General features: G+C 40.3%; 1 protein-coding gene across 2 annotated transcripts in view; it reads left to right on the top strand.

Moving 5' to 3' along the window:
* Positions 1-22443, top strand: part of LOC139698046 (LIRP-like) — a 31628-nt gene extending 9185 nt beyond the window's left edge. Inside the window, exons 1-3 of one of the 2 annotated variants that reach the window (XM_071596907.1) lie at positions 14624-14927; positions 18136-18346; positions 21620-22443. In XM_071596907.1, coding sequence (XP_071453008.1) covers positions 18136-18346; positions 21620-21870 — 462 coding nt within the window. In that variant the 5' untranslated portion in view covers positions 14624-14927 and the 3' untranslated portion in view covers positions 21871-22443. Of the gene's footprint in view, positions 1-14623; positions 14928-18135; positions 18347-21619 lie in introns of those variants that run through there. The other variant, XM_071596905.1, reaches the window with a different exon arrangement.
* The last annotated feature ends 3851 nt before the right edge of the window (positions 22444-26294 follow it).

The raw sequence follows: 26294 nt of genomic DNA, 5'->3' as shown, positions 1-26294 counted from the left end.
TTGCACGTCCTTTACGGGGAATTTAACTGGATTGATTTCCGTCGCTCCTTAAACAACCTTTATCCCAAGAACTTTTCTCCTGATACTTTCAACTCCTCATAATCATCATCTTCTAAAGGCGGAGCCTTGTCGTTGCAGCCACAGGTCTCTCTCCTTTGCCGTTCTTTTCAGTTCATTGTAGTTTGTTACTCTCATGGTACTTTTTATATTCTATTTACATTTCTTTCTTGGCCTTCCTCTTCCGTTTTTCCCTATTATTTTCCCCTCCATTATATTTTCCAGGAAGTTGTCATATCTGAGAACATGTGTAAGAAATTTAATTTTCCTTTTCTCCATCTGTTTTGTTAAATTCCTCTATATTTTCTCTCAATACTTCTATGTTTCTTTTCTTGTCCGTCCATCTAGTTCTCAAAATCCACATTTTGATTGCTCCAACCGAGCCTTTTCCCTCTTTCTCAATGTTAAGGTGGCTGTCACCTCCTGAGACACACATTTTGAGTAGATTACGGGGTATTTGTGTAGATGTAGATAAGGAAAAATTAATATGGTTGCAAAACTATTGGAGGTTTTACATACATTAAAATAAATTAGATTAATATATATCTAATGTTATAAAGGCTCTGCTCAATAAGTATTGGGACTGGTTCGCTGTAGCCTCAACGGAGCGGTGGATGGGGGTTCGACCGATCGGTTGGGTAGAGGGCCCCCCCCCCCACTTAAGTGCACTTTAGTTCAGTCACCTCCGGGTATTCATTGAGACAGGAGGTGGATTTTTGTGACGAGTGATTGTTTGTGGTGTCGAAGCGCAGGTGGAGCGCGCCATCGAGCAACGCTGTGCTGTAAAGTTTTGCGTTAAACTCAGGAAATCCGCGTCGGAGACCCTTGAACTCATTAGACAGGCTTATCAGGATGGTTCCTTAAGCCACACAGGAGTTTTTGAGGGGTACAAAATGTTTAAGGAGGGCCGGAAGCTCGTCGAAGACGAGCATCGCGTTGGACGCCCGACGACCGCTCGAACCGATGTTCAGATGGCCAAAGTGAAAAAAGTTTTGGACTCTGACAGGCATTTAACCATCGCCCTTATCAGTGAGGAGTCCGGCCTTTCAGTCGGAACCGTCCACACCATTGTAACAAAGGATCTTGCGATGAGGAAAGTGTTCGCGAAGCTGGCGCCGAAAGTCTTGAGCGAGGAACAAAAACTGTCGCGGGTGGGAATTTCGCAAGAAATTTTGGACTGCGTCCAGAAAGATGAAGATTTTCTCGACAACGTTAGTATCGGTGATGACACCTGGGTGTTCAAGTACGACCCGGTTAACTATTAGGGAGGTAGCCGAGGAAGTAAATATTAGTTTTGGATCCTGTCAGACAATTGTTACAGACATTTTGGGCATGACGCGCGTCGCATCAAAATTCGTCCCGCGGGTGCTGACTGATAAACAGAAACAAAAACGTGTGGACATTTGTCAGGAACTCCTGGAGCGAGCCAATGCCGACCAGAGTTTCTGAAAACCATCGTAGCCGGTGACGAAACCTAGGTTTTCGGTTATGATGCAGAGACAAAGGCCCAGTCTTCTCAGTGGAAAGGTCCTTATTATCCGCGGCCAAAGAAAGCTCGCATGTCCTGGTCCAATGTGAAGGTCATGCTGTTGCGTTTCTTCGATTGGCAAGGGCTGGTTCGTCACGAATACGTCCCTCAAGGTCAAGATTTCTACTTAAAGGTTATGAAGATGCTAAGGGTCGCAGTGAGCCGAAAGAGGCCGGGCATGTGGAGAAACAATGCATGGCGTTTCCACCAAGATAACCTGCCGGCTCACATGGCGCTGATCATGGCAGAGTTTTTCGCCAGAACCGTAACTTTCGTGACCCTGCAGGCGCCCTACTCTCCGGACGTGGCTCCATTAGACTTTTTTTATTTCCAAAGTAAAAATCAACCTTGAAATGGCGCCGATTCGACTCTATTGCGGACATTAAAACTAATTGTACGGCGGACCTGAAGAGAGTCCCTAAGGCGGCTTGCCAGGCAGGGTTCGAGAGCTGGAAGAAATGTTGGCAAAGGTGTGTCGTGAGCCAAGGCATGTGCTCTGGGAGCGAAAAGTTCGATTAAGCTGTATCCGTCGAAATAAACAAGTTATAAAATCATTCCTGTCTTTTTTTATCACACCTTGTATTCATAGACGAGGAAGGGAAGAGACGAAGAAGAGAAGAGAAAGTGGGGATGCATCAACACAGCAAGATAAGACAGAAGCCGGGGATTACGTCTTGAAGGCATCATCCTCCTTCCTTACTGTCTAAAAATGTTAGAGTTATTAGAGAAATCGACTGATAGCTAAGACCGTTTGCGCCATCATGGATAGGTATATATGTCTCTGTGTGTATGTATGTATGTTTATAAATATGTGTGTGTGTTCATACTTATACACATGAAAATAAATATAAGGAAAATCTGAAAGTAGCATAGATGTGAGAACCCTCTCGATAAGATATAAGGGCAACTAAAAAACTTTAGATGCCTTTATATCTTTACATTAAGAATTCTTTTTGAATATATCTCTGACTTGGAATAAAATTTCCCATAAATAAATATAGTACGTGTGTCTATTTTTGCTTCCTTTTGTTTCCATCAGTGTCACGAAGTAGTGTTCCTACGTTTGGAGATCAATTATATTACGGCCTCTGGCAAATGTCTCTCAGTTTTTGTTTCTTGATTCCCGAGAGGTTTCGTACACCTGTATTATTTTTTATACCCATTTAAATCCAAATAAGAAATACCAATTATTATATAAATAGCTCCATTCAAGTTTAAGTTCATATCCTTTCTCCTCCATTCCCAGTCCTGGCTCACGTACAAAGCCGGAAGGCCGCCGGGGATTTCAATGCGCGAAGGATTCACGACCCAAAAATTTATCGATATTTTGATTACTTTTCCTAGACTCTTCGCGATAAAATATATCAGATTTTTTCACAGTCAAATTTTGTTCTCAACGATCTGAAGTCTTCGGGTGGAAAAGCTGGTTAACTTCTATACTTCACTAGGAATCCCTCAGTTTCTCAAATTTGAATTTTTTCACACCGGCATATCGCCCGAGATGGTTGTCATTGCCCTCCAGTTGATCTTCAAAAATCCCTAAGGGTTGAGGGTTCCACGATTTGAGCTTTGAGTCCCCAATTACTTTGCATTCACGTGATGTAAAATGGTCGATATAATCTATTAAGTGGACATAAAGAATGAAATGCCACCCTATTGATGCAAACCAATCCCAACGAGAGGTATCGGTGACTCATCATAAAATGGATTCACGACCAAAACGGTCAAATTTTGGACCACGGCCAAAGTGGTCCAAAATACATATTTTTAAATATCAATGTGCTAACTACTCATTCTGTGCAGTTTGGTGAGGAAGCTATGCGTGGGAAATGAAAACGGCATAAAAAAGTTTAGGGTAGGTTAGTGGCTTTATAGTGGTTTTAATAACGAATTAAGTACTAGACATGGCACGGAATGCGAGAGGGTGGCTTGGAGATATTCAAAGGAGGAATAAAATTGAATGCAGAAACTTTTGATTGTCAATGAATATCCATGAAAATTATGATGATCGTGACAGAGGGAAGTAAATAAGGCAGGCAAAGAAGTGGGACAGAAAGAATAGGCATATTGGACGGCATGCAGGGAAGAAGATATTTTGCGGAATTGAAGAGGGTTGGGAATTGGTAGTAAGGGAGGTGGAGGATCTTAGAAGATGACAGCATTTGCAGCGTGGGGGGTTACATGGTGCGGACAAGGGCGGAGAAGAGACAGGGGTTCCCGCAGTTGGTCTTGTCGACTGTAAGATGTCTCGCAAAATCGACGGGTGTTTAAACGAGACGGAGGGACAATGTGGGAATTAAAGTGATGTGGACTGACTCTTATTAATAATTAAGAAGAGTGTACGGGTTATATGTTTGATTTTGTGGGTTCCGGAGAAGAAAGTGGTGATAAAGTTAGGGCATTTTGGGCGGTTTGGTTTGGGGAGCGGAGAGTATTGGGTTGACGGTTTAAGAATTTTACTGTTCAGCAGTTTTTCTGGGTACCCACATTTTCTGAGAGAGTCATGTAGCTGGTCCATGTGTTTCTGTTGGGAGGGGGTGTTGTTGCAGAGACGGATGCCACGGATTTAGATTGAGAAAGGGATGGAGCGTTTTCATGTGATGTGTGGCAGCTATTGAAATGAAGTTGGTCGGTTTAATGTGGACTGAGGTATTAAATATATTGTTCTGGAGGTGAATGTAGATATCGACAAATGAGTTTAATTTTCATTTAGAATATCGAGAGCTGTGGCTGTGCTGAAGACAAGCATTCTATATCAATGGTAATACATTTTAAAAATTCACAGCAAAGCTACGGACGGGTCTTGTAGATTAAAGGATTCAAATTACAAAATTTACGCGTCTTCCGTGCGGGAAATATGAAAAAATATATGAAAAGGTCTACCTCCTTCAGACTAAGAAGAAGAAACGTGTCCTATCGTCACAAAACGAGCGATGCTTTTGCCAAATTCGTATGGCCTAGACGATTACGTGTGCTTTTCGGTAACTGGTATTTGCTTAAAACAATGCTGATTCTTTTGCTGGATAGAAGCGACTCCGTTCCATATAATTCCCCATAAACCCACCACATTTCACACAAGCTGTAGCTGTCTATTCACGTTTCTCAAAATTGCAGAATACCATTCTGAATGCCTTGCAACATCTAGCAGGCAAAACTTCCACTAGCGGGACTAGCGGTGTGAAATTAGGGTGCCAAAATAAATGGAAACTTCTTTTACCAAAACCTATTGCATCTAAAAGCAAAAAAATATTCGGAGTTTCCTACCATATGCCTTTATTTTAACCACAAATTTTCTTGGCATACAGAAAAGAAAATAAATATCCCCCCATGGCCACGCGTAATCCCCGCGTGCGTTATCGATGGAGTTTCTTAACGGGTTATACATTGTAATGGAAGAAATCAGGCCGAAGGTCAGCCTATTTACCTCACTGTAGGGACTTGCACAATATCTTGTGGGACGGGGAATGCATAGTGCCTCCATCGGGAATTTGAGGCGGGGGGCAGAGCGGAAGGGTGTTATGCAGCCTCGCGGAGGGAGGGAAATATCCCTCCCCGCATCTTCACCTCGCCATCCCACGTCCTAACGTCGCCTACCCCCTCCCATCGCTCCATCCTCTTCCTCCAGATATCTTCCGATAATAGCGCACGTCGAGGCGAATTGTTCACAGATGGACGGACACGCCCACTCCCCCTCACAAATCCTAAAAACTCCTTCGCCCCAACCCCATTCCCATGCCCATCCCCCGCCCCCCCCCTAATCCTGATAGCCGACTCCCCATTCGTCCTGACGACATGCCAGGACCTCCTGCGCAAGTGCAGTTTCACTCGCGACCCCCCATATGCACACATGAGGACATAGAATCAACCCGATCGTTCGGACGGGGCAGGCGGTTCCCGAAGGATGAGGAAGCAACGAGGGCCTCTGGAGGAGAAGGGGACTTTCCGAGAATGAGACGATGTAATTTTCGTCGCCTTTTCACCTTGGAGGACGTCGCACAAATCTGTCACCCGCATTAAGGGACCTGCGCGGGTGACCAAAATAGCACCACATCCACACGCACTTCACTCTGGTGGTCTGCACTCGCTGATACGGAATAATGTCACCTTCCTTAATACTCATGCCGCACAGCCACGATAATATGTAAATTGAATTCATGACAATGATCGTATGGTGTCACTTGATATTTCCTGGGGAGCATATTTATATTATGAAGGGATTGGGATGGTGGATAGTCAACCGGCTACCCATTTACGAGGACATGGGTTCGAATCCCGTATGTGGAAGGATTATTCAATGATATCCCGATACCTACTGGAGGTGCCATGTGGAGAGCAATTCAATCGCATCAGTCGTCGGTCGTATGGGATGTTAAATTGTGGATCCCTTGGAATCTGTCGTTAAGAGGAGGCTAATGCCGACGATTTCTCTACACTCTTGCCCCATCCTCTGTAAATCTGACCTCTGCCATAGTTACCCACCTCTTCATAATGGTGAGGTTGGTAGTTATAGTAGCTCCAACCCTTAATAAATACTATTAGGATCTATATATATATATATATATATATATATATATATTGCAAATAACGTTTTATTACATGAAATACGAAGAATATGAATCGTATACACAATAGTCCGCACTTAATGGAAATTAATAACGTTTGGTGAAAATAATTTCACAGGAAATATCAAGAGACAACACACTATTATTGCCATGAATTCAATTTACGCATTATTGTGGCTCTGATTTTTACGGAAAATGTCCTTATTATATATCGCTGAAAGGAGCACCACTACCTCCTCAGCCCTCACTACCTCAGTCCTCACCACCCGGGTTCAGCATTAAAATATGGTATTAAGAAAATGGACCGCTAGGATTTTTAGGTGAATATCCTGAGTCACAAAAAGATGAACCACGGACTGTAATAATAATAATACTCTATTCATTTTGATAAATGGATAAGCGTAAAAAATATCGTCAGTATAAATATTACTGAATACATACAAACGTAAGTTCTCGAGTGTGATGAAGATTTCACACAAAACTTCATCAATTGAGTAAAGTGGGTTAGCAAGTAACCACGTATATACCCTATCCTTGAAATTTAGTATACAGTCCCATTTCAAATGAGTAGGCAGACAATAATAAATTTAAATTTTCACGTTATTAAATGAGTTGTAAGTTGGGGACAGTCTACAATAAGTATTATTTAGATTCGCTTCACCCCTTATGGTATAGTTAAAGATGTGAGACATTAATTGCTAAATTTCTAGATTAACTTTCCCATGACACAGAGTCTTAAGATGTATATTCTAAATACAGTCATGATTCCATATCTAATAAAAAAAGGCTTGCAGGAATCACGTGGTGGTTTTTTAGAAGAAGAGCAAATAGCTCTTTTGCAGTAGCAAGATTTGTTTAACCTGTGGAGAATGATACCATTACTCAACACCAAAGTTCAAATTGCATGGAAAGATGGCATGGTAGTGTTAAACGATACTCTTATGAAATGAGAAAGTTGAGGTTTCTTAACATATAAACCGCTTTACTCAGTTTATTACAGATCTGACTGATGTGGGTCACTCAGTTAATTTTTGTGTCTAAATAAATTCCTAGTATTTTTGCAACTTCAATTTCAGTTATTTTTGATTTGAGACTCTAAACAATCAGCATCCCGAAATTCTACGCGAGAGTCTAAGACTCCGTCCCCACATCCTCATATCTCACAATTCGACTCCCATTCTCTTTTCGACGTCATAAAATCTGCATACTATCCGACGGAGCGATGGAAAAAAAGAGATATTGGTTGGCTCTCGGGTAAAAGAGAAAATAAATCAGTCATCTGGCCAATGAAAAAAGGAATGCCTATTAAAAGGCGTTGGACACGAGCAAAGGGATGACAAAGTGAAGGAAGATGGCTGGGTTATTACGGGGAGCCGGTAAATGACGCAGAGGCCTCGGCACACGAATCCTGGCACTCCTCTCTTCTGTCTCCCCGCCCACAAAATAGTGTTCGCAGGAGACTCCGTGATCGGCGCCGTCAAAATGTCACCGACGCCCACCAAGGCGCCCGGTGTCAGGCGGTGGAAGGGTGGGTTGTTCATCACGGGGGACGATCCCATCCGTGGACCTTATCCTAAAGGATTGAACCACTTTTCCGCTCGGTCTTCCTGCGTCTCAGTTGGCCGGCTCGCTACGAAGACAACCGAGGGAGAGGAATGATGTTGACGAGAGAAAGAGACGAACGGGGCATGATGCGTAAAACATGTGCGAAGTCCAAGTGACACGAGCGGGTAAATTTTCGTTTTCGATTGGCGAATGCGTGCTCTGACTATCTCTTTTCAAGTCTTCTCGTCGGAACCGACATTATATTTTTATTCAAACCGATAAGTCCACGAAATTCACGAAGTGAATCCAAGGAGAAAGGCCGATTTTCAAATGCCAGATTTAATGACGGAAATACTTCTTCATTGATGCGATATAGGTTCCTACTTGCGCATTCTACATTTAATTGTTTCTGTAACCTTTTACATTCACTATTTTTAAATGTAGAGAACCAAGAAGAATCATATCGTAGTTTAATTCAATATTTTCAATCGAAAAAATGAATGACTCCGTATTTTGATTAATTTTTACCTTATAAATGGAAAAATTAACCTGAAAATTTGAAAAATCGACTGCAAACACCTCGCAGGGGAAAGAAATCGCACAGAGTCCGTACCGTAATAAAACCCATTATCAATTGTGGAAATAACTCTCTCTCTCTCTCTATAAAAGAGTTCTTTCCTTGAGAAAGGTGATTTAGATCACCGAAAATTCGAAACCTAGTGAGTTTCTTTTTTTTTTTTTGAGTGTTTCTATGTTTTTGTCTTTGTCCACTACTGCTAACATCATATGGAATAGTATTCACATCCGTGAGACTTTCACATGAGCGTTATATATATATATATATATATATATATATATATATATATATATATATATTGTGTTCGTCCTTTATACGTGTTCCTATCCCTTTTCCTTATATATGTTTCTGTATATATGAGTATTTATTCGCCGTTTGGCGGGATTTCGTGTTTGAATGTGTGTATATATATATATATATATATATATATATATATATATATATATATATATATACAAACATATATATATATTTATATATATATATATATATATATATCAATGCTACAATTTCAGAGTCTAAAAATCATTCGCCTTGACTGGGATCCCAGTCAAGGCGAATGATTTTTACACTCTGAAATTGTTGCATTGAAATGCACAGTAGCGGATGACTCCATTAAAAGTTACTGTTTGCGGCATCTCCCGCAGTTTCTTTGGAATATATATATATATATATATATATATATATATATATATTAGACAGTAACAAACAATATAGAAACACAAAAAAAGGATCACTCACACGTTATTTCTTGATAATTTCGACGGAATTCTACTCCGTCTTCATCGGAAGATAGAGAAGTAATGAAGGCTTACTTCTCTGTATTATTTTCTCTATCAAAATTATCAAGAAATAACGTGTGAGTGATCTTTTTTTTTTGTTTCTATATTGTTTGTTACTGTGCAATGTACTATTCGGCACTTCCGCGTTACGTCGACGAAATCATCTATATATAAGGAAAAGGGATAGGAACACATATAAAGGACGAACACAGTAGAGGTGGGGAAGGCGGAATCAGGAAAATCACGAGTGTAAAAATATTTCCTAGACCGGGACTGATTTGCCAGATTCTGCCTTCTCCACCTCTACTGTGTTCGTCCTTTATACTATATGTGTTCCTATCCCTTTTCCTTATATCTATTTCTATGTGAATGAGTATTTGTATGAGTATATATATATATATATATATATATATATATATATATATAAGAAAACAATTGAGGATGAGGAAGTACTTGATATGGTGGGCGAAGAGAGGGGTTTGTTGGGAGCAATCCTATGGAGGCAGGAAAAGTGGATGAAGAGGGTGTTGACCGGCAGTGGGATGTTGAAGACTGTGATAGAGGGTAGAATGTTGGGCAAAAGAGGAAAGGGAAGGAACAGGATAGGGATGTTGGACGGGATGAAGGGAGGAATAAAGTACTCAGATCTGAAGAGGGACCTGATGTAGAGTAGAATGATGGATTTTTTGTTTTGTTAGGAGTAACGAAATATTTGTTTGGTAGTTGTGTACATCCAAAAACCTACCTTAACCGGTAGATTACCTTTAATATATATATATATATATTTCTATATCTTCAGAGGAAGACGGATTGTTTCCGTCGAAATATCAAGAAATAACGTGTGAGTGTTCTTCTTTTTTTGTGTTTCTATATTGTGTTACTGTGTATTGTACTATATATATATATATATAGTATATATATATAATTCGGTGGTCAATAATATGACAACATAACTGCTTAAATCGATTTATCCAAATTTAATTTTCTCATGGTTATTATTCGTTATGTCTCATAAATAATTATTCTTGTTTAATAAAAACAGAGTTAATAATTTTATGGTGCCTTATTAGTCCTGTGTATCCTAATGACAGCTCATTTTTAACTCACGTCCACATAAGTAGGTCCCGTTTTCATCAGCGTAATTGTTTGGTCATCTTCATGTCTTCGCAGGACTTGAAAACACCTACAGGGACTAACAGTAAAACTTCTGCACATATTCCAACAATTTTTTTCCTGTATATACTCGTATTTTCTGATAATAGAAAGAAAATGGAGCACTAAAAGCCTATCCTTAATTGCATGCAACCACACGACACTCATTTCATATATGAGGTTGCATATGTGTCAAGGATAAGAACACTGAACATAGAATGTTAATTATTTTTCTATTTTAGCATGCGTCATTCCGAAGTGTGGTGCTTGGTAACTCTCACATTTAGGTGAGAATGATGCAAAATTAGAATTATCACCATGCCGTTGCATCTAAATTTCACATCGTGCTTTCACATAAAAACTTCGCAATATCATTTTGGGCGTGGACTTTGAAGATAATGACACAGTATTAATTGCTTATTGACATTTTGTCATGGATGATATGGATATCGTGTATCGAAAATTTTCTACTTACTGCACGTTCTATATGCTGGAGATTTTTAATATATATCTTTAAATATTTGTGCTTATAATCACAAATAAAAATGATTCGACCAAATGAAAAGTGTCTGAAATTGAAGAGCTGGAATTTTTAAATTTTTAACCTCCAGTGTAACTTTATGAACTAATTTCATTTATAATAAAAACAATACTTGCTTATTTCACAATCAATATTTGCTGATGATGCTTCATGTCGAAGTTCGGGCTATTAAAAAATTAATATTAACAGTGGGAAACCAAGTATTGTAACAATCCATTTAACTCTTAAACTTGTGACCAATTATTTAATTTTTTTTAGCTGTTTATTCCAAGGAACTGCATAGACACATTCAATATTGATAAAAGAATAAACTAGGCAAAACTGTAATATGTATCGTAGTTTTGTAAACTTGCCGGCCATTCATGCAGGAAGATGGGGGTAAATTAGAGGCTATTGAGATTGGGTGTGGAGAAAGAAAAAAGTAAAATTGACGGAGTGGAAAAACGATCTAGAAAGTCCGAGAGATGGTAGGTTATGAGATACAATCTTCGTAAAAATCCAAAGGAGACAAGAAAATTGGTTGGTAGTATTTTGATAGGTGATGGAATATTGAAGATTGTGATAGGAGGTAGAACGTTAGGCAGACTAGATAAGGGGAGGAAAATGATGGAAGCGCGTCGGACGGAATGATACGAGATAGAAAGTATGCGGAAGTGAAGAAAGGGGGGATTGGGTCTCTACGGCGGCTAGTGTACTGCCTACTACCTTCCCACTATGAGGTTTGAATCCTAGCGATTGGAAAAATTTTTCAAGGCATTCCCATTCCTACTTTTGGAGCTAATTTTAAATCATTTCAAAGAGGAGTAAACGGTTAGTCGGATGGGAAGTCAAAACATGTCACCCCTTGGCATGTCAAGAGAAAACTAATACCGGTGGATGGGTTTCTTCCCACCCCTCCCCCAATACCCGAAAATCCTACATCCACCAAAGTACTCTCATAAATATTCATGGCACACATGAACTCAGCTGTTCGTCCCCTTCCCTTATAGGAAATACTATTACTAATTAAAGAAGCGTTTACTGCAGTGTACTATGCCAAGTTATTTCTTGTTCTTCGGGACTTTGAAATGTAGCACTGCTTAGTCAGTGTGCGAGTCGAATACCAATTTTAAGCGGTAGACTTTGGTTAATAGACGTCAAAATTAAAAAAACTATGGTTTCGGATTCTAACACTAGATGGCTCCAGTGCACCGACATCTGGTGTTTCCCCGCCAAGTGAGACCCTGCCTAAAAAATTCCAAGATGGACTCCGAGCGCAGGGAGGAGTGAGCGGGAAACGCCATCCTCCCTGCGAAATCTTTGCGTCATCCACCGAACTCATTCATGAGCACGGCTCCCATTCATGCCCGCCTTCGCCGGGAAAGGGAGTGTTTTGGGGGGAGGGGGAGGTGGATGGATGAAGCTGGAGTGGGAAAGGGGGGACGGCCTACACCGCGAATACAGCCTGTATCTCCAGCGCTGTCGACCGAAAGGGAGTTTGTTTTCGAAAGAAGGGAACAGGGGCGAGGCTGGGGGTGAGGGAGCGGGAGGAGAGCGAGAGAGACGCCGGTTTGACAGAAGCGGTCCTTCGTCATCGGCGTCGTCGTCGTCTGTGGGGTCCTTTCTGACGCTCTCACGTGCGTCGGACCCGTCGCGACATCTTTGCATCTCTCTCTCTCCTCTCTGTTGCCCTGTAGGAAAAAAGGGGGAGCGCCCACGTCCCGGGGTCCCAGACGGGATACGTGCGGCTGCCGCCCGCCTCCCATCCCTAGCAGACATATTACCCTGCCTAACCCATCCCCGAGGAACGTCCCTGCTTCTCCCGAACCCCATCTGCATCTCAACACCCCTCCCTTCTGTTTCCATCCCCCAACCGTTCCGTGGCAACGGGGCTGGGTCTCTCTTGTGGTTACGGGAGGAGAGGCCCCCTCCTCCTCTCACTGGTCCAAAACTCCTTCTTCCCCCGGATACTTCCAGGGGTCCTCTCTCGGTTCCATCTCCCTACCCGTGTCCTCCTTCCAGTCTCCCCGTCCCTCCTCTTCGTCAAAACACCGAACACGACCCACCCCGCCCCCAATCTCTTCGAGAAACTAATGGGAAAACATGCGTTGAACGGGAAAAAAATGACGGTCCCACACTCCTGTGGTGGATGATTTAGCACCCCCCGCCACTTCTCACAAATCTCCTCTTGTGAACGCCACCACCCTCCCCACTCCTCACACCACTGCGACCTTACTGTTTTTCTTTTTCCCGCGGTCATTTACATTTTCATACGACGCAGTGACTTTTGTTTTAATAAAATGATACATATCTTTGTGTTTTAAATGGTTGCATAATTATGGCTATTGTACACCACAAATGGAGGCTTGGCATTTCAGTGGGTGGTAGTGACGGACTACTGACTGAACGGCTTGGGTTCTATGCATCCATGTTTCCTGCCTCCTTTGGATTTCTCCCAAAAATATTCTCTCCTCCACCACCATACCAAGTATTTCCTCGTTTGTTTTCCTTTCTTTTTTCTTAAACTTTTCCTTCCTTCTCCAAACCCACGTTTCAAAAATCTCCAATCTACGCCTATTATCCTACTGCAATGACCATATCTCCGCGCGATGCAAAACCACGCTCCGTCTCAAATTTTTGACGAACTTTTTCTTAACATCCTTACTCTACGTCCCTGTCATCAATTTCCGCCTCCTTGTGAAAACCTCTTAACCTGACGCTATTCTTCGTCTTATATCCCCACTTTATGGACTGTAACGGTCCAAAACACTTCCGTGAAAGGTAAACTGTTCCACCCTCTCTCCGGTATAAACTTCTATTTTCACACTAGTCTTAGCATTTCTCTATCTCGAAAACCGCACAAGCTTTGCTGTGTTTACACACCATTGTGATATAAACTTTATTCAGGGAAAAATATTGATAAATATGTCCATTTTCAAAGGATTCATTTCTATATCACCACTAAATATTTTATCCTACGCGACATTATTTTGTGGTGTTGTTGTTGAATAATAAAACACAACCGCACTTGTGCAGTATTAAAAATGATTAGATAAAACGCTTTACGGATTAATTTTCCACCATTATGCATTTTCGCAAGCCACCAGAAAATATTAGAGCAATCAGTAAGGGTTAAATTTATTAGTTTAAGGTGGATAAAAATGGACGAGGGAGGGATTAATAATGCTCATAGAATCTATAAATTAACCCACAATTAAGGCCTGAAACGGAGTTTTTAGTTATCGATTCCTTTCGTGTCTGAGATCGTTTAAGAGAATTTGAATGGCAAGCCCTGAATCATTTATGTTTATTGTATTTGTTTGTTTGAAGAATAACTTAGGGAACAATTTCAAGGAAGATTTATTTTGGAATCACAAACATCCAAGACCTGATTGTAGGATAACCCACCGAGGCGGAAATCGAACCCACGACAACTGGGAAATCAGACGAAGCTTTTGCCGCACTGATTCTGATACCAGCTTAAGGGCCAACTCTATGACCAGCAATGAATCAGTCTCCATCCGCGTTGGTGAAATATTCCCCCACCACTACCGACAGATCTGGATCGTCCCTGCCTTCTCTTCTCTCCATGAGACGGGGATGGGGTGAACGTGGGAGTCTTAGCGTTGGGACGGCCGGGGAACGCTCTTGGGGAGGGATGCGAGTGGGAGGGGATGGAAGGAGAGAAATCGAGGGAGGGAGGCAGGGCTCTAAGGGAGGAATGCTGGGCTGGAGAGAGTCGATTGTGGAGGGGGAAGAGGAGAAGGATGTTTTCTAATTCCGAAAATATTCCGACCCCTCCCGCATGTCTCCCACTCCGCCCCATTATTCACCCCACACCCCCGCGTCCTGGCCACCCCATGTATAAAGGGGGACGGCAACGGGGGGAGGCCGAGCCAACGCAGGTCAGACGGCTCACTCGCCTGGTTGATCCCTCCTCCCTCCCCCACACCAATCGCTCACTGCCGTCCCGTAAACAGCCTCCCGGCCGGTACCGAGCCAGATTCACTCTCCGGACGTCGGTGCGTTCTGTTGCGGAAGAGGGAGGAAGGAACGATAGGAGAGCCCTAGGGGTGAAACCGAAGAGCGGCGACGGCAGTAGAATACCAAGAGTGAGGAAGAGGGAAGAGACAGGAGGAGGAAGGCAAGAAAGAGAGAGACAGAAGGAAAGACGGAAGAAAGTAAGAAGGAGACCCAAACAGAGGTGAGTGACGATAACAAAATACTGTCGCCACACCGATACGGGAATGAGGGTTCGACCTATAGATTTTGGGCAAGATTGCAGCGTTCCTTGCACGCTGCCCCTCCACAAAATACTGTGATGCTTTCTCGACTTTCCCTTCATCTTCACGCGGCTTTGGTTGTCAGCTCACTTACAGTTTTGCGGGAAAAGAGGACTAATTATGTTTTTCAACGCACAATATTTGTAGAATTTTTTCTGCGGATGCCTTTGATTACACCATTTAAGACTAATATTATTGTCAATGTTTATTGCCATAGTGTGAAACATGCTTCTTAATCGAATTATGAATTGATCCCATTTGGTTTGTTCATCGCGGAAATTATATTTGAGATTATTCAGTAGTAAACTATGGACTTAAAGGAACTGTTAGCCAAGGCTTTAGTATGGAGCGTAGCGTTATTGTACATTGCGGAAACATATATATATGTTTCCGTAATATATGTGTCGAAATAGAATGCTCTTAGGCGACGCAAAAGTATATTAAAACAATGGTATAGATTTTTAAAACTTAGAAACACAAAGAAAGAACACTCACATATGTAGTTTTGACGTTTCGACAGCACAGCCGTCATCAGCAGTTCATGTTGACGGCCCTGCAGTCGAAACGTCAAAACTAAATGTGTGAGTGTCCTTTCTTTGTTTCTATGTTTTAAAATCTATTTCACTGTTTAAATGTATATATATATGATTATATATATATATATATATATATATATATATATATATATATATATATATATATATATATATATAACATCGTCCTCACAGTCCTAAATATTTGTGTGTGTATATATATGTGCCGCACGTGTGAGTTCTTCCATACAATCGGTATATATATATATATATATATATATATATATATACACACACAAATATTTAGGACTGTGAGGACGATGTTCCGGTCAATCGGACGTTGTAAGAAAAAGTGGACGTGGGGAATATCGCGAGGTTGTGGTAGATAGAAAGCCGTGATAGAGGAGAAATTGTTTGTATTTTACCAATCAGGCTCGGTTTCAACGCCTTCACATCAACACGGGAAGAGGTTCAAAGTGTATCTTGCAAGCGGAGGGTGTAAGCTGTTAGCAAAAGTAACTTCTCTTAAAAAGCCGTCTTCTAGTACTTAGCACAATGGCGTATAAAATTCACACTTCCTGGTAGGGAGGGCAGTCTCTTTTCCTGGGCCGCCTACGGTTTCCTTGGGAAATCTGTTTCCCGAAAAATCACATATTTTGGGTAAAGCTTAAGGTGCCCATGGGGGGTCACCCGAAATCTAGCCCAGGCTTTTCGGGTAGTGGTCCAGCGTTCTACTGGCTGAACCACCACGTCCCTTGCTTCCATGTAATTTAATTTATAAAAATATTGCTTATTATGCCTTAGTGTGGTCTCCTACCCAAATATGGTAGAGGAGGAAAAATTAGTTAGAGAGTAATGTAAAGGTGGTAGGGTTTAAGGGTCAGCTTCTGTTTGGGTTTATATTTCGCCAGTCTTCTATTCTTAAAATTTTACTCAGTTGAGTGCGCTTGTGGTGAATTCCACTTTGGATACCCACACGGAAATATTCTCATAGGTTAGTTAACGATTCGTCCTTCAACATCAAAATTGAGTCAGTTACGGAATCGAGCGTCGGTTGCGAACTTCTTCGGCACTCTGATTGAGACGACTCGCCCCTTCATGTTCCCAGGTCGGTCCATTTCTTTGCATCTGACGACCTCCGCCACCCATTCATATTCTTCGGCTCCTTCACTTTACCAAATCGCCTTTGCGAAGTGCCTCCTAGATTTTCTCATTGAAATAAAATCATGCAGAGCAGTATACTGCCTTTTTTTCTTCCCGATTCTCTCTTCGACGAAGCTACTACTTTCGTCATGTCAAATCTTATATCAATGCTTACATGAGCTCATCATGCTCTTATCAGAATAAATACCTTCCTCTGAGTAACATGAGCCATGAACGTATATGTGGCCATAGTCGAACGAATTTCGCTCTCATAATCTATAGATGAAAACCTTTCCACGCCGTAAAAATGGTGTTCACAACCACCTACTAAAATTTATTTTGAAGTAATGAAAGCACTACAATATTTTCTGTGCTGTCAATTATATATTTTAGACGCATTAATCTCGAAACCTATATAACACTCCGCAAGCTGCCGCAAGGGCGCGTTGCGGGGAAAGTTAGGTCACCAACCATGCATGTACAATCCCAATCATGACACCTCTACACAAATTTTAGTTTGAACAGGGAAAGAACGAAGTTAACCACACGATAGAAGGGACTTGCATGCAGCAACATTCAATAACAGAATACGCATATTCAAATCATGCCAAAAGACTGATTAATAATGAGTCCATTAAATAAAAAAACATACAGGATATCGGCAAAAATGTATACTGCCGATTCTGATTATCCCCTACGCGATTGCAGTCATACCCATTTCGGCCTCCAATGATACAAAGAAAAAACGTTATTTTAAATCTATCCGTTCCCTGATTTTATGCATCTCCCTGATTTTCCGTAGGTGATCTGTTCCACCTATTCGGGGCCTATAATATGTCGTTAACATCCTTAGATAAGTAACTTGACCCAAATTTACGCAGTAATTTTAACCTGTATTTCAACCTACGGTTAACTAGCGGCTCTCATTCAAATTCTTCCAATAGTGTCGTGACAATACTACCTTGTTCATAATAACTTTTTGCAGACCTGTCTGCTCTGTGTTGCACAGTGTTTTCCCAAATGCTGCTGCGGATATCAAAGGATACTCAGTCAGTCAATGGGAAGTAAGTCTATGATATCGGAAAAATTATCTAATAAATAGGTACAGGTATTTATACTTTTTATGCATTTACCATACCACTATCGTTTTCATTTACTGTTCGATAGATGATCTTTTATGGTTAGTTCTCTACCTAATCATAAAACCTAATCAAAAAACCTACCTAATCATTTGTTGGAAGAAATTTTGGTCCAATGCGAAAAAGACATATTTTCAACTTATAAATTGCAGATTGCACATGATTGTGTAAAAATATTGGCAAAATTCACGTGGAGTCCCTTAATTAATCATGATCTCATTCAAGTAAGCAACCTGAGTTGGCAAAGAAAAAATTATTCCAATATTTTACTAATAATTATTCCAATATTTATTTAACTTCTTTTCTTTCCCCAGATGATTACCATAGTCCTTCGGCTAGTCACCGTCATGGTATTATGTGTGCTCTTGCTGGACGTGTCCAGCAGTCAGCTGGAGTCGCGGAGTGAGAAGAGGAGTGGTGCCAAGTATTGCGGGCCCTATCTGGCCGATATCTTTCATCTCGTCTGCGGAGGAAAATACAACGTCCTCATAGAGAAGAAATCAAGCGGAGACTTGATGCCATCAGGTACGTTCATTTATTCACCGCAAAAGACTCATGAAGTCATACATGTTTTGTTAGAGAATAGGAAAAAACTATGCTTATGGAAAACTAACTCTCCGGCAAACCTTTCGAAAAAATTCTTTCCGTTAGGAATCCCAAAAACAAAACCCTACCCTCAGATAACTTCGCTTAAAAGTGAAGGAAGTAATGTTTGAGTAACCCTTGGAGCAAAAAAGAGGAGAAAAACTCCTTTCCAAGTCTAAATATGTTGCCTACTTTCGTCAAGATAACTGTAAGGAATTTAAAATTTAAAAAAAATAGATTCACTGAAAGGTGAAGCAGTGCGTGTTCTAGGTGAAAAATTAACGTATTGTGCGACAGGGCTTATATTTTAAGACGCTTTAGTCAATGTACCGACTACTTTCATTTCACTGCGACAAGGCACTCACATAAACGTAGCATTAATTCGGAAGTGCCCTTGCAACACGTACATCACTTAAAAAGTTGACTTTCCCATAATTCTCCAAGAGTTTGGAATTTATTTTTCACAAATTACGTATCTTATAAGAAAGTTGAAGAGCTAGTAATAACCGAAAATCAATAGCTTACTCACTCAAGTAACATTGTTTTAATTTGAAAACGCACCCAGTGCAGATAATTTTTCTTAGGGTAATTGCAAGTAAAATAATAATTAATTGAAAAAAATGTGCACATACGCAATCTAATTCAGTACTGTCATTCCATCCTTCCATCAACCCCTCCTCTTCTATATTCACAGTTTGTCTCCTGCGAATTAGGGGTGCTCATCAACTTACTAGTCCATTATTACCATTATCTACCCCTTTGTGATGACTTCCGTCGTTCATAAGTCAATTCTTCATCCCTCTTTTTGAGTAACGAAAAGCTTTTAAAACAAGTCGTAACTTACTGAAGAAGCCGGAACGTGGTGGAATAATATCACAAAATATGTAGGCATACATATCATTTTTAAAACAGTGAATTTTTCCATGATAAAATTTTGAAAAGTAGTCCACGGTGAAATTTTGCCTAGAAGTCCAAATAGATAGAGCACTGGGCTATTGACTTTAGAGTCCAGGTTCGATTCCGGGTATGTCATATGGCCACCCACAACTTTGCCCAAACTGTGTGATTTTCGGATAACAGATCTTCCTGATAAACGACAGGTGACGCAGAGAAAGCTCACCCCGCCCTAATATGATGTAAGAATTTCACGTTGGGGTTGCGAGGTGATTTCAAGTCCTCAGGTCTCTAATTTGTTCCTGACAAAATACTTATATCATAAAGTTGAATATCCTGTTAATGATCTCCCTGTAGAGGTACGTATTTTTCACAACGTTGACGCCATTTTTTCACCTTCGCATGCGAGAAAGCTTACTTTAAATGTTACCTCTACCTTCTGAAAATAGTTGATTGTCCACGGTCGAGGCATCTTGAGTTCGCTGTAACAGACGCTCGGCGTTTTTTGAACTATTGTAACTACTAACACACATTTTTTCATATCTTTAACACCATTATTGCATGTCTCAATCAATTTACGATGCATTTAGATGGGTGGTTAACTACACAAGTATAGAAAAAGGATGATCGCGCTGTTCTCGTGCACTAAGAGTCGCCATTTTAAGTGTTGAAAAGGCTTCAAAATCTAACGGCTGTTATACGAACCCTGTTCACTGCACGGTGCAGCCATCGATGGTTTGTTATAATGAAGAATGCCGGCGTTTTTTTAAGCTCAACCCATTAAACCAACCTTCTGGTTGATTATTGTGGTTTTGGTTTCCTCAACTAAATCTCTCTCCTTCTTTCTCACTTTGGAGGTCAATTCGAAGATTGATAGACACAATTTTAGTTGATTCTCAATTCTTCCCTTTTCTCCACCTTCGTGTTCATCTCTTTACAATTTCTGTATCCCACATCTTTCATTATCTTCTCAATATATTGTAGTCTTGGTCTTCAATTGAATATTTTCTCATTCACATATCCCTCTAATATTTTCTTCATAAGTCCCTTTATGTCTCAATAAATTTCCTTTAAACTGGAATTTTCTCTTCTCGATAGATTTCTACAAGCTCCACTTTCACTCATTCTAGACACTTCCTCATTAGGAGTCTTAAAGGTCAATTTTTATTTTCCAGCATCAAATGAGCTAGGTGTATCCTCTTTTTATTTCCTCGAGGTCCCAGTTTCACATCCAAACAATGTCGTTGACTAAAGATCTTTAAAAAGACGTAAAAAAATGAATGATGAGGGTAAGTATGCAAACGCTGATCTACATCTACTTATATATATATATATATATATATATATATATATATATAATCTACTTATTATATATATATATATATATTATCTACTTATTATATATATATATATATATATATATATATATATATATATATATATATCTACTTATTATATATATATATATATATATATATATATATATATATATATATATATATATATATATATATATATATCCCTCGGTCCACCAAAAAGTGTGTGGCATGGTGTTCAAGCACCAAATGGAAGGGGTAATGATAAGGAAGAGCAAGGGTGTTTAAAGGGATAGAAAAAGGGAAAAAAAGATCCATTCAAAAATACCTGAAGATATGTGCATTTTGGTGCAAGCAATATGCTTGGAAGCGGAAAACTTAGTTTTAAACGGTTGTTAGGTTTATCCCCTATACAATTGATCTACTATATTACAATGGATGGAATAAAAATGAGCCAGAATAACGTATGCGAGACACCATCGGCATATCAAGACAGGTCATTTAAAACTGGAAAACAAGAAGGGAAAATTCCTATTAATTCATGTCCCCACCCCTGACGCCATCGGTAGAAAATGTGGCACACTTCTGCCGCCTTCTGCCGCGAAGGAATTACCTTCGCGGAGGGACGAGGAGTGAAAGGGGGAGTCTGATAATACAGCAAAAGACGGCTAGTAAGTGCTTCAACATACCCTAAGTTAAATGCATTTCAGTGCCACCTGGTCATGCTATTTCTCGAATATTTTATATCGATATACCAAACGACCATGTATTTTGGAATTCGAATAATTAAACAGACCACGGCGCTGAAACAATTTTTCTTTTTCAAGTTTGAAACAAGGTTCTGAATTTATCTAATAAGTTCAACCGGGTGTTTAATCGCCTTTGTTCTAATGATTCCCAACCCAACTCTATTAACATTTCCGTGACGATTTCCGTGTTGTCGCGTGGTGGTGGAATGATCCACTCCATGACAGCCAATCATTTCATTGTGTAACCTTTTCAGAGTTCATGCGACCAGACCCCGACGGCGAGGACTCCTTCTGGATGCAGAACGTTGCGCTGGAGGGTCTCGGGTTCCCCTTCCGGCCCAAGTCCATCGCCACGGCGCTCGTGCCGGGATCATTCCGTCGCGTGGCGCGCGGGGCGTACGACGAGTGCTGCCGCAAGAGCTGCACCTACCACGAGATCCGCACGTACTGCGCGCCCACTCCGTCCACGCCGGCGCCGCAGAGCGAGGGGCAGTGGGGAGAGTGATGGGTGCGGGCGAGAGGGCTGCCGACTGCCGCGAGTTAGGGGGGTTGCTCGGGGATCCTCGAAAAAAGGGGACGTTGAGAAGAGGTGGGAAGCTGAGGGAAAGAGTATGTTGTCCACGGTCGTGCTTTAAGTATTTGCGGCTCTGTAAAGTGGAAATGCTAAGAAAAATAATAATTATTTACCCTGTTCTTGTCATGAGTGATTAAGATGTTGTGAATGTGCTGTAAAGGATCTAATGTTGGAAGAATCATAAGACATCCTTAAAAAAATTAAAATACTCTGGCATCTTGACTTTCGTGATTGGTTATAGGGATATGTACAGAAAATCTGTCGATGTGACATTTAACTTCATGGAGGACGAGTAATTTTTTTTTAAACAGCTAAAGGTGTTCTTTAATTTTAACTGATATATTATTTTGCTGATGGAATACTGCTCCAGGCCCTGAGATGCCCTTAAGTCTCCGCTTGTATTAAGGGTTTCTCAGGTGGCGTAAGACCAAAGTTGAAAACAGTATCCTAATTATGAATTATGTACCCATCATTTTCCCGAAGTTATCTTATGACTATACTATATTCTGAGAGATCTGGAGTCAAATCCAAGACCTTTATAATTCGTAATAAACATTTATGATATTACTCCTTAATGGTCCTTCATTTCGAATTTATTTGTCGTTTTAGTTTATTCATTTGGACTTAATTTGAGTTTATTTGAGGACTTACTCCACATTATCGTGGAATAGTCCCTCACGTTTGGTGAGCTCAGAGAAGCGTTTATCACGGTTGTATCTCACGGGCCAAGTTTCCGTTCAATGTTTAAATCGAAAAAATTACCGATCTAATTCTTATTTTATGGATTCATTTCGCACCATACTACTGAGGAGAACAGTATACGATAACTTAGAAAGGCTGACTGCGAAACGTTGTATCTTTACCGATGTACAGTCAAGGATTCTCCTCCCAAAGGGGCGTTAAAACTTTCGTGAAATATTTATCCCAGTACCCTCATATTTACGCGGTGTAACGCCCATTGGAGGTATCACCTCTTTATCGAGCTGGTTAGCATGCCTTAGTGGCACACTCGTCTCTGATTTGCAGTTGCATACAACTTGAAGAAGAAAATAGTCTGCCCACACAAATACGGTTCTCATATGACTTCAACACAAATTCCTAATGCGAATCATCTTTTGAAGACAGTGAGATGGAAACTAAGACATGAAGAATCGTAAAAAGACTAACGGGCTAGAGGAGCGAATTTATTCGAGAACTCTCAAGAATACTTTTTTAGTATATCCGAGAACTTCTACAGTGGGTGAAATGAACACTTGTTTGGAAATAAGTTTTCTGCTAGCATATACAAGTATACGGGTTTGCGTCTTTTCATGGATTTTATTGATTTTTTTTACCTTTTCCTAACCCTTAAAAACCCTCCCGTTGTTAAACAGTCGTTTTCGGACTAATGGAGTAAAAATTACAGAAATTGCAAAAGTCAGAATGCGAGTATATGACTGCGTTGCGAATGATTCAACGGCGAGTAGATTGTAAAGGTACCCCACCCATCTGGTACTTGCACCTCCTGCTACACACCTATTTCGTGAGTGGCGGGGTGTTTGTTGAAGACGTAGAATGAATTAATTCTCGCAAACAACATTATAATTTATAATAAGAGGGGTTATCAATGAGGTATCTACTGTCATATTAATGAATCAACCTCAAACTACTGCAACAACAGATTTTTTCAATGATCTGAATAAAATCCCCACTTACTTTATATAATTAAATAGTTCACTAATTTTAACCCCTCTACTGAACTCATGCTGAAAAAATCAGCATTATCTGCATCGTCGCCAGCTATAAGGTAAGTTTCACACTTCAAGCCCACTGCACGGCTCTTTCGAGAGCCACTTGCCACAAATCCTTCGGTCGCATGGGAAAGGCTCAGGGCGTTATATCAGGCGTGCAGCAATGAAATTTCGAAGGGAAAGATTTGATTTTCAAACACACCGTGAATATAGCACATCATCACGGTAATGAACCCCAAGGATGACTCTGGTAGGTGAGGGTAGAGCGAACCTCGAGCAGGGTGCCAACTGTGGGTTAACATGAAAACATAATATTCTGCATGCAGTACATATAATATACTATGTTTATATGAAATCATATCAATCATACCTTTACCTTTAGGGGTGAGCAAAGACGAGAAACGTCCAATTTTAGGGAACGAAAGGAAAGCTTTTTTTTACAAGATTCTTCTATACAACACTATTCTTGCATGCGTGTTTATCCTCTGCCGATTCTATTCTTGAGACTACTAATTTTCCTTAACTTTAAAAAAACTTACCCCATCCTTCACCTATGAATTTCTCGCTCTTTCGCCTCTACTCAGTCCTTTGACAGTTTGAGAGAGGGAAGAGAAGATGGCGTATATGGTATACTCTATTCCTTGTGTCTTCAGGCAGCATCAAATAATTCATCTCTCATGAGTACACCTGTTCGGTGGAACGACCATCATCAATTTCCTCAGTGTGACCAAACCAGGGAGGCACGCTTAATTCGCTCTCGTCTAAAACAGGGGCAGTCAATCCGCATTTTTCCGAAACCAATTCATTTCTCCCACTTATCACTCCTATGTTTACCACAATCTTTCCTCATGTATCACACGCCCACCCCATTTCATAGAAAATTATTATGCCTAACCTTGTGCACCCGATTTTCACTTCCGTACAATTATGAGGGAAGGAGTACACTTTTATAAGCTTGTATTTAGACTAAGACAAATATGCATGTTTTATATAGGATTAGACAAGGACGAATACTTATGTTTTATCGTACTTTGCATCCTCCCAACTAATTTCCGGCCGGTAATTGGCTGCTTTTTAATCTCCAAATGTATTCCACCATCTTTCGAAAGCTTATATCCAAGGAAAGCACACCAAATAGTGTACTTTTAAATTGTTTAACCGTGGTAAACATAGCTATATAATTATTCCCCCCCACCCCCGATCTCCTATCAACAGAAAAAAACTACTTTCGTTTCGGATGCATTTAATCTTTAATTCATTCTCGCCGTTATCCCAATGACGTTTTTCACGGCCCCCTGTTGGGGTCTCAGTTGGCAATACCGCACCGTCGGTTTACCGAAGAACGGTTGCGACATTTTTAATTTTAATAATTTGAATTAACTTTTAATTTTCAATATTTTTTTCATTGGCTTCTTCAGCCTGAACGCCTACCTAATCCTTGTAGCCTTCTCTCAAGCATTAATCCATAGAAACACTGAACAGCCGTGGCGACATGACATCCTAGTTTCAGTCCAGGTTTCAACTGAAATAAGTCACACCGTTCTCCCCTCAAGTTTGCGATTTTTATTTATTAGCTCGCATGGATCTCAATTATTTCCCATTCACTCCACATTCTTTGAAATATTGTCAGAGGTTTCCTAAATTTTCCCAATTTAATGTATTCTAAATAGCAAAAAATGCATAATACATGTGCTTTCGCACACCAATGTGTTTCTCAGACACCTACTGTAATACAAATAGATGGCCCCAACATATCCACTTCAAGGAATAAAACCAAAGTGAATCTTCTGATGTTATCCGTTGTTACCCGCTGTTCTTTAAAATAAAATTTTTACCCAAAATTTTCCTAGTTACGCTCAAAAGAGACTGATTAATTCATAATTCTTGAATTTCATCTCATTAGAATTTTAGACTTAGTTTACAGTGCTTCTACGGTTAGAGACATTTCATCTACTACATTTTGTGCAAATATAAAATTATTGCCTTCTACCCTTTGCTTTGCACAGCTAGGGCCAGCTAGGACAGATAAAATAATTCGCACAAACGAGTCGCTAGGAAATTTCAACCACTCATCAATATTTCGCTTGATATACGTATCGCCTACGCCCGTTTATTAAGCAATACGAAGTTTTATGGAGAAGATTCGCTCCCTAAGTTGAAATATGGTTACCATAATTATATTTGACAAATAGTAAAGTTAAGGCTGATTAGAAAGTCTGAGTATTTGCAGGTAAATTATGGTGGGCCAAAAAAATCGATGTTATCGAATGGAATCTGGCTAGCACAAGCATATTGGATATTCATGTTCATATTGGAATTCAAGTCAACTCCAAATATATCTGAGGAGAGTTATGATATCTCCGTTAATTTTATATCCCAGATATGCAGTCCTGAGTACCTTAACTGCATGGCCATAATGACCCCTCTCCCCTCATAAAAAAACACCGTAATTCCAAAGTTAAAATTTTATGTATTTGAGGGAAGCGATTTTTTAATGGATCCTTGAATTGATGCTGCAATTCTAAAGGAATGAACCACTTCCTTTAAGTTGCAATAAGAAAAACATCACGATAAATTTCAATCGTAAAAAAAAGAGTTTCACATAATCACTATCCAGAAGGTAGC

Source organism: Hetaerina americana, unplaced genomic scaffold, assembly GCF_022747635.1.
Source record: "Hetaerina americana unplaced genomic scaffold, ioHetAmer1.1.p SCAF_8, whole genome shotgun sequence".
Taxonomy (NCBI): Eukaryota; Metazoa; Arthropoda; class Insecta; order Odonata; family Calopterygidae; genus Hetaerina; species Hetaerina americana.
Note: the sequence above shows the minus strand (reverse complement) of the source record. Positions and strands in the feature narration are given on the sequence as shown.